General features: G+C 39.7%; 1 protein-coding gene across 1 annotated transcript; it reads right to left on the bottom strand.

The window, feature by feature from the left end:
- Positions 1 to 8,614: 8,614 nt before the first annotated feature.
- Positions 8,615 to 12,258, bottom strand: LOC133538798 (myeloid-associated differentiation marker-like protein 2). Its single transcript, XM_061880587.1, has 2 exons — positions 9,755 to 12,258; positions 8,615 to 9,498 (listed from the first exon to the last, which is right to left on the bottom strand). The coding sequence occupies exons 1-2, from the start codon at positions 10,033 to 10,035 to the stop codon at positions 8,847 to 8,849; spliced, it is 933 nt and encodes a 310-aa protein (XP_061736571.1). The 5' UTR covers positions 10,036 to 12,258; the 3' UTR covers positions 8,615 to 8,846.
- Between the last annotated feature and the right edge of the window lie 423 nt (positions 12,259 to 12,681).

The raw sequence follows: 12,681 nt of genomic DNA, 5'->3' as shown, positions 1-12,681 counted from the left end.
CCATCTGAGGTTAGGATTTAGTGACAGTTACTTCCGGTGCCTCACGTTCACTGACCGGCAGGTGAAGTTCATGGTCCATCCATCCATTTCTACAGCTTATTCCCTTTGGGGTCGCGGGTCAATGAGTCTTTTTTTTTTTTTTTTTTTTGCAACTTTACATTTCTGTGTTCTAATCAATGTTGTTGGTCGGTAATGTTCATTTTGATCATGTACAAAGTTCCAATATGATACGTCACATATTTTCCGGAAGAAGCAACGTTTATTTAATCTGACCTCTTTCCCATTTCATAGAAATTACTAATAAATACGTACAGTTTTTTCCGGACTGTAAGGCGCACTTAAAATCCTTTCATTGTGTCTAAAATCGACAGTGCGCCTTATAACCCGGTGGGCCTAATACTTTTGGACTTACTAACCGACCTCCAAGCATTTTTATTTGGTACATGATGTAATGATAAGTGTGACCAGTAGATGGCAGTCAGACATAAGAGATACATGTAAACTGCAAGATGACGCCAGTAAACACCACCAAAACTTTAAAATGTCCCAATTGAGAATATAGAACATTACACACAGCGCTCAAAAATCAGTCAAAATGTGTTTAAGTACGACTTCAGTAAGCTATGAAGCAGCACTGCTTGATGGATTGTCGGCACATTAAACATACAAGTATTATTATGGTGTGTGTATAAGGACCGCAAAAGGGCACCTATTTAGCAGACATATTACCTGGCGTTTTGTTTCACAATATTATGCAAAACAAACTTTTCTTACCTTCTGGTACCTGCTGATGTGTATTTGGGATCTGCATAAGTTCTAAAAATGTGCGTGTCTGCCATTGTAGTCCGTGAGATGCCGTAGTTGATAAGCATTTTTCTTTTTCTCTACTTTCTTATGTGCCATTCATCTTCCGCTGTTATCATTTCTAATATAAAGTAGCGTAAAATTCTTGATAGCTGGGCTTCTCTACTTAGGCTGCTGCACCCGTGACCCAAGCTCGGATAAGTGGAAGAAGATTGATGGCAGTTAGGTTTAGATTTTAATTTAGATTTAACATTTAGGTTGAGATTTCAAATTTGAATTTAGATTTTGAATGTATATTCAGATTTAACAGTTGGTGCCTATCTCAGCTACAATCGGGCGGAAGGCGGCGTACACCCTGGACAATTCGCCACCTGATCGCAGGGCCTAAATTCAGATTCAACATTTATACTCAGATTCAACATTTTAATTTAGATTTAACATTTAAATTCAGATTCAACATTTATATTCAGATTTAACATTTGTATTGATATTTAACACTTATTCAGATTTAACATTTATATTCAGATTTAAAATTTAGGTTTAAATTGAACACTTATTCAGATTTTACACTTAGATTTAGATCCAACATTTAGGTTTACATCTAACACTTTTTCAGATTTTACATTTTTATTTAGATTTAAAATTTAGGTTTAGATTTAACATTTGAATTTTGATTCAACATTAGAATTTTGATTTAACATTTAGGTTTAGATTCAACACTTATTCAGATTTAACATTTATATTTAACATTTAGAATAGAATAGAATAGAATGGAATGGACTTTCTTGTCATTATTTTTGCATATAAGTTTAGATTAAAATTTAACATTTATATTCAGATTCAACATTTAGGTTTAGAGTCAACATTTGAATTTAGATTAAACATTTACAGTATATTCAGATTCAACACTTAGGTTTGGATTTAACACTTAAATTCAGATTCAACTTTTATATACAGACTTAATATTTAGGTTTAGATTTACCATTTGAATTTTGATTTAACATTTAGGTTGAGATTTAAAACTTAAATTCAGATCCAACATGTATATTCAGATTTAATATTTAGGTTTAGATTTCCATTCATCCATTTTCTATCGCTTATGTTATGATCCGATGGCCGGATCATTCCATAGTCATGTTTTGTTCCATTTTTGTATCATATTCTGTTTTTTGACGTCCTTAGTTCCTGTTTTAGTCTGTTTCCATAGCAATGTATTATTTTCACCTGCCGTGGTTTCCAGACGCACACCTGTTTTTCTAATCACCATCCTTATATAAGCCAGCCCTTTCTGTTCATTCATTCTCGGATCCAAATTTGCTTTCACGCAACAGATGATTTGCTTTCCATGTTTGTACTCGCTAGCGCTCGCGCCGCGTTTTGTTTTCCCCTGGCTTTCATTCTAGTAGTTTTTGTTTTCCATTTTGTGCCTTTGTGCCAAGTTTAGTGTTTCTGTTTGTTTCCCTAGCTCCCATGCTAGCGCCTTTTGTTTCCCTTATCTGTGTTCTTGTCCGACGCATCCACGGAGGAACAAATCCGGCATCGCAATGCCACGCAAGTTTCACAGCTTATTCCCTTTAGGGTCGCGCTGGTGCCTATGTCAGCTACAATTGGGCAGAAGGCGGTGTACACCCTGGACAAGTCGCCACCTCATCGCAGTGCAGGTTTAGATGTACCATTTGAATTTTGATTTAACATTTAGGTTTAAATTTAACACTTATTCGGATGTAACACTTATATTCAGATTTAACACTTAGGTTTAAATTTAACATGTATATTCAGATTTAATATTTAGGTTTGGATTCAACACTTAAATTCAGATTCAACATTTAGGTTTGGATTAAACATTTGAATTTAGATTTAACATTTAAAATTCATATTTAACATTTATATTCAGATTTAACATTTAGATTTAACATTCATATTCAGATTTAACATTTAGGTTTAGATTCAACATTTAAATTTAGATTTAACATTTAGGTTTATATTTCACATTAAAAGTCAAAATGTAATGTAAACCTAAAAGTGATGAAAAAAGTTAAATGTGAGAAATGTATCTGCCAGAAAGGTGTGCTTGAACTTTTAGATTGGCCACCACATCCCATACCAGGGGTCGGGAACCTTTTTGGTTGAGAGAGCCATGAAAGCCAAATATTTCAAAATGTATTTTCGTGAGAGCCATATAATATTTTCTAACACTGAATTCAACTAAATGCGTGCATTTTTAAATAAGACAAACATTTTTAGAGTATAAAAAGTCTGGGTCATTATTGTCACCAATGTCCCACTGGGTGTGAGTTTTCCTTGCCCTTATGTGGGCCTACCGAGGATGTCGTGGTGGTTTGTGCAGCCCTTTGAGACACTAGTGATTTAGGGCTATATAAGTAAACATTGATTGATTGATTGATTATTCTTTTTAATAACATTTTTATTCTAAAGTTAACCAAAAATAAATGTAATACTTCTTAGCATTAATGCGACATCTTGGACAGGCGCGATAGAAAACAGATTGTTGGATTAAAATAAATGAGAATGTTTTATAATTTGAATGTTATTTTTAACTCTGTGATTCCCAGTGGAATTATTCATTACTTATCATGTTAAGCAATGTCAGCTAAGAGTTATCTGAGAGCCGGATGCAGTCATCAAAAGAGCCGCATCTGGCTCTAGAGCCATAGGTTCCCTACCCCTGTCCCATACCAACCTGAATATTTACAAGCAGGTGACATATTTCAGGCCCTCACCTGAACAGTGTTTGGGTGGGTTCAGAGGAGCGGAAGCATGGTGTGTGTGTGTGTGTGTGTGTGTGTGTGTGTGTGTGTGTGTGTGTGTGTGTGTGTGTATGACGGAGTGAGAGAGAGAGAAATTGAGAGAGAGAGAGAAAGAGAGAGAGAGAGAGGTGGGGCAAGGAGGTGGCAGAGGTAACCTAATCACTGACATGCTTCTGTCACAAACAGCTGTTACAACAAATACCAACACAAAATAATTCCGTCCTTTGCTTTGGTGTCCTGTCTAGACCGCCGCATATCCTGCATACCCACTTTTTGCACCACTGTAGATACCACTATTGAGGATACCACAGCATGTACAGTACAAACCCCGCTTCCATATGAGTTGGGACATTGTGTTAGATGTCAATATAAACGGAATACAATGATTTGCAAATCCTTTTCAACCCATATTCAGTTGAATGCACTACAAAGACAAGATATTTGATGTTCAAACTCATAAACTTAATTTTTTTTTTGCAAATAATAATTAAATTAGAATTTCATGGCTGCAACACGTGCCAAAGTAGTTGGGAAAGGACATGTTCGCCACTGTGTTACATCACCTTTTCTTTTAACAACACTCAATAAACGTTTGGGAACTGAGGAAACTAATTGTTGAAGGTTTGAAAGTGGAATACTTTCCAATTCTTGTTTTATGCAACGTTTCAGTCGTTCAACAGTCCGGTGGCTCCTCTGTCGTATTTTACGCTTCATAATGCGCCGCATATTTTCCATGGGAGACTTGTCTGGACTGCAGGCTGGCCAGGAAAGTACCCGCACTCTTTTTTTTTTTACGAAGCCACGCTGTTGTAACATTTGTCTTGCTGAAATAAGCAGGGGCTTCCATGATAACATTGCTTGGATGACGACATATGTATGGACCTTTCAGCATTAATGGGGCCTTCACAGTTGTGTAAGTTACCCATGCCTTGGGCACTAATACACCCCCATACCATCGTCCTCTCTTTTATGCCAGAGCCAACAGGAGGCTCTCTCCGCCGCGTCTCCCAGCCTACGAATGGCTGTTTTTCTCAAGTGACCTCTCAATCCAACCTTTGTCATCATATTCCACACAGATTGCGCAGGAAATCCTCGACAACCAACTTCCACTGTCATCAGCCATGCTGTCCACCCCTTGTCCCGGCAGTCCTGGACAAGTTGTTGGTACTTTGTTTTCTTCCTCTCTGCCGCTTCCTCACATCCCTCCTCCCACGAGACAGTAAGCTCCACCAGGATGATTTTCTTTCCCTCTGGGGACCACAAAACTATGTCTGGTCTCAGAGTGGTGGACAGTACTGCCTCTGGGAAGAGGAGCTTCCGCCCCAGGTCGACTTCCATCTCCCATCCCTGGGCCAACTGCAAGAGGTTTTGGTTGGCTTGGCCTTGGACAACTGGTCTATGACCCTCTTTCACGAAGGTGATGGTGCTCAGCAATGGTTTTGTTTTGGCTGGGTGTTTCTTTCTCCTCTCTTGCTCCAAGATGTCTGCGAGCATTGCCAACAGGAGGGAGTTTTAACTTGCACTTACAGATGTAGCGACCAACTGTAGTTACTGACGGTGGTTTTAGGAAGTGTTCTTGAGCCCACGTGGTGATATCCTTTACACACTGTCGTCGGTTTTTGATGCAGTACCACCTGAGGGATCAAAAGTCCGTAATATCATCGCTTACGTCAAGTGATTTCTCCAGATTCTCTGAACTTTTTGATGATTTTACAGACTGTAGATGGTAAAATCCCTAAATTCCTTGCAATAGCTCGTTGAGAAATGTTGTTCTAAAACTGTTCGGCAAATTGCTTACAAAGTGGTGACCCTCGCCCCATCCTTGTGAATTACTTTACATTTTATGGAAGCTGCTTTTATACCCAATCATGGCACCCACCTGTTCCCAATTAGCCTGCACACCTGTGGGATGTTCCATATAAGTGTTTGATGAGCATTCCTCAACTTTATCAGTATTTATTGTCACCTTTCCCAATCTATTTGTCACGTGTTGCTGACATCAAATTCCATAGTTAATGATTTGCAAAAAAAAAATGTTTATCGGTTTGAACATTAAATATGTTGTCTTTGTAGCATATTCAACTGAATATGGGTTGAAAAGGATTTGCAAATTATTGTATTCCGTTTATATTTACATCTAACACATTTTCCCATCTCATATGGAAACAGGGTTTGTAGAATTCCACATTATTAAGTATTAATAATACCGTACTTGATGTGTTCCTAAAGGCAATCCCTTCATCTTCTTTTTGGCAAATATCTTAGTTTGCAGGCAGCAAGAAAAAAGTACAACTTTTTCCGTATTATTATTATTATATTTATAATTATGGGCCTGCTGCAATGCAAGCAGCCCATATTATTATTGCTCATACTTCAAACTTTATTATTAGAGATGTATGATTAAGGGGTGTTGTATGTTGTAGGTAGTGCTGCAAGGGCTTCTGGGTATTTGTTCTGTTGTGTTTATGTTGTGTTACGGTGCGGACGTTCTCCCGAAATGCGTTTGTCATTCTTGTTTGGTGTGGCTTTAAAGTGTGGCACATATTAGTTACATTGTTAAAGTTGTTTATATGGCCACCCTCAGTGTGACCTGTATGGCTGTTGACCTAGTATGAATTGCATTCACATGTGTGAAAAGCCATAGATATTACGTGACTGGACCGGCACGCAAAGGCAGCGCTTTTAAGGTTTATTGGCGCTCTGTACTTCTCCCTATGTCCGTGTACACAGCAGCGTTTTAAAAAGTAATACATTTAACTTTTTCACACTGATACCGATAATTTTGAAGCAGATACCGATAATTTCCGATATTACATTTTAAAGAATTTATTGGCCGATATTATCGGACATCTCAATTTAGTATTATTTTTATTACACGTTTCTATTACGTCTGCTACAAGACGAACTGGCCAACGAACCCCCACATATGTTACACCGTCTAAAAGGTCTCTTTTGTGCCAATGATGAAAATCTCAATTGGGAAGCATTTGTGTTACCATGGCGACACTTTTCATGAACAAAAAAATAAATGGGGCAGTTGTGTACATACGCCCTTTTTGTGTGATAATACGCGACGAACCTGCCACGTATGTTATATTGCTGGAAAGGTCTCCTTCGCGCCGATGGGCGCAATTTAAATTAGGAAAATTTCAAGTTACCATGGCGACGCTAGTCACGAATAAACAAAATAAATTCACGAATAAACAAACAAAAAAGATTGGGTATGCCCCTTTTGTCTGATACGAGACGAACCGGCCAATGAACCCCCACATATGTTGACATTTTTTACCTGTTAGCATTCAAACAATAGCATGCTATCAAGCTAACTTAAGCTTGGTAAACTTTTCATCTAATTTTACACTTTTCTTTATCCATAGCCATGCTCCTTTGAGTCCTATAACTTGGTATATGGGCCCTGCGATGAGGTGGTGACTTGTCCTGGGGTGTACCCCGGCTTTCGCCTGAATGCAGCTGAGATAGGCTCCAGCACCCCTCGCGACCCTGAAAGGGGGATAATGGATGGATGGATGGAACTTGGTATATGAAAGATGCTGACTGTAGTTATGCTATTGTTAGCGCACATGCTAAGTGTTAGCATTTTTATGTAAACATGCTACTAGAGATGCGCGGTTTGCGGTCTCATCCACGGAGTCCGTGGATAAACTGCGGGTCGGGCGGGTGACATGACGAAAAAGTAGATTTTAATTAAATTCGGGCTGGTATCGGTTGAACCATCCGGAAATATTTGTTATACATGGTTCTGGGATCGGTATTCTTTGCCATTCAAAGAGCCATTTAAGACCCGTGTCATAAAGCAAAGAAGACAATAGGAGACGCTAATATTTTCTAGAATGACTACCGGCAGTCACCCGGATAATAAGTATTAGGGCGTGCTATGAAGCCATTGGCTTTGTCGCTTTCTACAACATGTACAATCTGCTTGTCAGTCCAGCATCATGTTGTTTGTGGCTTCCGCTGGAACATGCACACGACTGCAAGGCATACTGGGTGACACAGAGTACACTAATGGTTGTGATATAAACAATTTTAACACTCTTAGTAATATGCGCCACTCTGTGAAGCCACTCCAATTGAGAATGACAAACACATTTCGGGAGAACATTCTCACAGTAACACAACATAAACACAACAAATACCCAGAATCCTTTGTATTCATGACACTTCCTGACTATTTTATACACCCCGCAAGCAGCAAACCCCCCCCCGTGCGTCGGTAAGGTGGGCGGGTTTGGGGGCCCGGTGGTGTAAAATATATCCAGGAAGTGTCACGGATATAAAGGATTCTGGGTATATGTTGTGTTGCGTTTATGTTGTGTTACTGTGAGGATGTTCTCCCGAAATGTGTTTGTCAATCTTGTATTGTGTGGCTTCACACCGTGGCGCATATTAGTAAGTGTTAAAGTTGTTTATATCATAACCATCAGTGTACTCTGTATCACCCAGTATGCCTTTCAATCTTGTACGTGTAATTGCGGAAGCTGCACACATGTTGCCGGACCAACAATCGGTTCGTACATGTTGTTGAAGGTGTCAAAGGCAATGGCTTCACAGCACGCCCATATTCTTGTCATCAGGATGAACGCTATTGGATAGTCGCGAGAACGTTAGTGGCTCCAATTGTCTTCATTACTCTGTGAAACAAGTTTAAATAGCGCTGTGAGTGGTAAAGGCGGCCAACCTCTGATATATTTCAGCGGGCGGTTGGCGGGTGGGTACGGTGATAAAATGTTGATTCGGGTGGATGACGACTTTGGTGATGCGGTCGCGGATGATATAATTGCCTATCCGCGCATCTCTACAGGCTACTGTTTTAGGTTAGCTCAGTGGCTCATTTTGTACAGTTACACCTAAAACTCACGGATTCAAACACTCAGCATCATCGTTTAAGTAAGGCGGCTTCCGGCGACCATAGGTCCAGGGCACAGATAGCAGGCCCATCAAAATTTCTGCGGGAATTTTCTAGTTAAAATTATTAGTGCATCCTGGTCAAGTTATTATACACGAATAAATAAAAACTCAAATTTAGTGTTTTCATGTTGCTTTTCTTTGTCCGAGGTAGAACATTTGGAACTTTCCAGTGGGTTAAGTACATGACATTTGTCCACTGACACATGTCAGTGTTTTCAAGAAAGTCCACTTGGAGATGAAATTCGTAAAGATGTCTGTCACATGAATCCAAGTAGTGAAGCAGACAGTATCTAATAATCACATTGGATAATCATATGGAATGATAATATCTAATAGTCATGAACGCTACGCCCGTGAGTTGGTGGACAAACGTGATGAGATGAAGCATGTCCTCTGAGAGTAGATGAGGTCTGCCATGTAGAGCAGGAAGTTGGCTAAGGAGAAAACCGCCACCACAACTTTGCTGTCCCACGGACATTTCCCATGAGGACATGACGACGGGCGCCAAGGGGAGCCATATTTGTTGTCGAAACAGTAAACAGGCCACACCACTGAAGCACTCATGTATAAAAGAACCTCCAGCAAGGTGCACACCACCACGAAGCGATCAAAAGGCATACAGCGCACGGACTTGGTGCGTCCACAAACCGTCGTGACGACCACCATCGTAGTCAGAGAGAAGCAGAAGGCGTAGACCACCACGCAGTAGATGGTGGCGGCGTAACGGGAATACTGGCCCCCGTTGGCCAGTGCACCAAAGATGACGCAGGCCACAAAGCCTTGGACCACCTTGAGGAGCCCGGACACCGTGGCCATGTAGCCCACCACGGCCTGGCCCGGCCGAGCTCGGCACAAGGCCACCTCAGCCCCGTAGGCCAGTGTTCCCAGGATGGAGCAGACGGTGACGGCTATGCGGTAGTTTCGGACGTCGCAGCCGGCGTAGGGACACTCTGATTGGATGAAGAAGAGCGGATAGACCACAGAGGCTGTCACGTACCTGAAAGGAAAAACTGTCAACGTCAGAAACACAAGAGTAGTATCTTCGGGAAGACATGGAAATATAATTCTACTGTCCGTGTTTATCCTTAACATTCCTGCTATTTTATTTTTACACACTGAGGCATTTTGACCATGTTTCTTTGGACATCATCATACTGATATTGTTGCATCTCTAATAAATATAAATATATAATGTGTTTTTCTAGTACAAGAAGTCAAAAAGTCATAGGACGACAGATAAAGAGGGGACTTACATGAGCGCTGCAATGGCGGCACAGGTGACGGTCAGGTTGTCCCAGGATATCGGCAGGCAGCTGTAGAGACGAGTGGCGTCCAAGAAGAAGACCAGGACTGTCATGGCAAAGCAGAAGCACCACACGGCCATGCAGAACACACCATGTGAACCGCTGTATCCGGCACTGTGCGTTACCATGGCGATCACAGCGCAGCCCGTTGCCAGCTGACAAAGGCGAGCAGCGCCAAGAGGTGACAGGAGTGCCCTCCTGTTTAGGTACGGACCACCTTGAGAATCCATTGTTGCCAGAGTATGTTCTTAAAGCCTTGTTAACAAGATGAAGTTTTCGAAAGGTTCCTTTCGATGAGTCTATCCAGACTAGTTTCTTATCAAAATGATTTGAAGGTTTCTATGATGATCCCATCTGATCAGTTTCTTATAAAGGTTCTTTAAAAGGTTCCTCCGATGATTCTATCTGGACTAGTTTCTAATAAAAGTTCATTAAGGTTTCTCTGATGACTATCCGGACTAGCTTCTTATAAAAGTTATTTAAAGGTTCCTCCGATGACTATCCAGACTAGTTTCTTATCAAAGTTCTTTGAGGTTCCTCCGATGAATCTATCCAGACTAGTTTCTTGTCAAAGTTCTGTAAAGGTTCCTCTGATGATTCTATCCAGACTAGTTTCTTGTCAAAGTACTGTAAAGGTTCCTCCGATGATTCTATCCAGACTAGTTTTTTGTCAAAGTTATGTAAAGGTTCCCCTGAGAACTCTATCCAGACTAGTTTATCATCAAAGTTCTTTAAGGTTTCTCTGATGACTCTATCCGGTCTAGTTTCTTATAAATGTTATTTAAAGGTTCCTCCGATGACTATCCAGACTAGTTACTTTTCAAAGTTATTTAAGGTTCCTCTGATGATTCTATCCAGACTAGTTTCTTATAAAAGTTCTTTAAAGGTTCTTCTGATGACTATACAGACTAGTTTCTTGTCAAAGTTCTTTATAGGTTCCTCCGATGACTATCCAGACTCGTTTCTTGTCAAAAGTTCTTTAAGGTTCCTCTGATGATTCTATCCAGACTAGTTTCTTGTCAAAGTTATGTAAAGGTTCCTCTGTTGACTCTATGCAGACTAGTTTATTATCAAAGTTCTTTAATGTTTCTCTAATGACTCTATCCGGACTAGTTTCTTATAAATGTTATTTAAAGGTTCCTCAGATGACTATCTAGAGTAGTTTCTTATAAAAGTTCTTTAAGGTTCCTCTGATTCTATCCAGACGTGTTTCTTTTCAAAGTTCTTTAAGGTTCCTTTGATTCTATCCAGACTAGTTTATCAAAGATAAAACGTTTCTATGATGATCCTATCTGATCAGTTTCTTATAAAAGTTATTCAAACGTTCCTCAGATGACACTATCCAGACTAGTTTCTTGTCAAAGTTCTTTAAAAGTTCCTCTGATGCATATCCAGACTCGTTTCTTGTCAAAAGTTCTTTAAGATTCCTAGGATGATTCTATCCAGACTAGTTTCTTGTCAAAGTTATGTAAAGGTTCCTCTGTTGACTCTATCCAGACTAGTTTATGATCAAAGTTCTTTAAGGTTTCTCTGATGACTCTATCTGGACTAGTTTCTAATAAATGTTATTTAAAGGTTCCTCCGATGTGTACCCAGACTAGTTTCTTATTAAAGTTCTTTAAGGTTCCTCTGATGATTCTATCCAGACTAGTTGCTTCTCAAAGATATTTTAAAGGTTTCTATGACGATCCTATCTGATCAGTTTCTTATAAAAGTTATTTAAAGGTTCCTCTGATGACTCTATCCAGACTAGTTTCTTGTCAAAGTTCTTTAAAGGTTCCTCCGATGACTATCCAGACTCGTTTCTCATCAAAAGTTCTTTAAGATTCCTCTGATGATTCTATCCAGACTAATTTATTGTCAAAGTTCTTTAAGGTTCCTCTGAATACTCTATCCAGAGTACTTACTTGTCAAAGTTCTTTAAGGTTCCTCTGAATACTCTATCCAGAGTACTTACTTGTCAAAGTTCTTTAAAGGTTCCTCTGATGATTCTATCCAGACTAGATTCTTGTCAAAGTTCTTTAAAGGTTCCTCCGATGACTCTATCCAGACTAGTTTCCTATCAAAGATCTTCAAAGGTTCCTCCAATGAAGAATTCCCATATGTTGACTCGGACTAGTCCACTTGAGCGTTTCATGCCTTTAGATGAGCACAGTGCTCTTTAAAACTGTACCTGTACTGTCATTGATGTCTTGTTGTTGTCAAAGGTTTACCTGGGATGGCGCACTATCGTCATCACGATCCACGTGTCTGCCTTCTATAGTCCTCCTGTGGAGGAGATGAATAATGTCCCTTTTCGTGATGGAACCAAGTTCTTAATTCTGTTTGTCCAAAGATTTCCGCAAGAGTGAACGAGCGGTTCTTGTAAAAAGCAAAAGCAAAAAGGAGCCAGACAGTAGCAGCTGCTCTTCAAACATCAAACTGTTCTGTTGGCGAGGGTGTGCTGCTGGGGGTCAGTCAGACCAGAATGGAAGTTATTTAGGGTTGGGCCCCACGAGAGTGAGTCTATTTTAAGTTGTTTATTTTAAAACAAGAGATGACTGAGTCCAGAATGAAACGGTGGCGATCATTTATTAATAATTAATTGCAGTGGAGAAGTAAAAAAAAAAAGACTGGTGAGTTGAATTTGACGTTTTTAGCACTAATTATTATTTTTTCCAGCTTATTTGGCACTTATTCCACTTGTGCTCTAACAAGTACAGATCTCATTAGTTCATCAATAATTAATGCACAAAGTTGCACACTTTAGTTTAAACAAGTCTGAAAGGGAACCAATTATGTAAAACCAACCTTTCTTACTTTTTGGTACCCGTTTTGTGTATTTGGGTTCTGCATAGGTATAAAAATCATAATGTGATGGCAGAGAAATTTATAAA

Source organism: Nerophis ophidion, linkage group LG20, assembly GCF_033978795.1.
Source record: "Nerophis ophidion isolate RoL-2023_Sa linkage group LG20, RoL_Noph_v1.0, whole genome shotgun sequence".
Taxonomy (NCBI): Eukaryota; Metazoa; Chordata; class Actinopteri; order Syngnathiformes; family Syngnathidae; genus Nerophis; species Nerophis ophidion.
The sequence above is the reverse complement of the archived record's forward strand: the minus strand, read 5'-3'. Positions and strand labels throughout refer to the sequence as shown.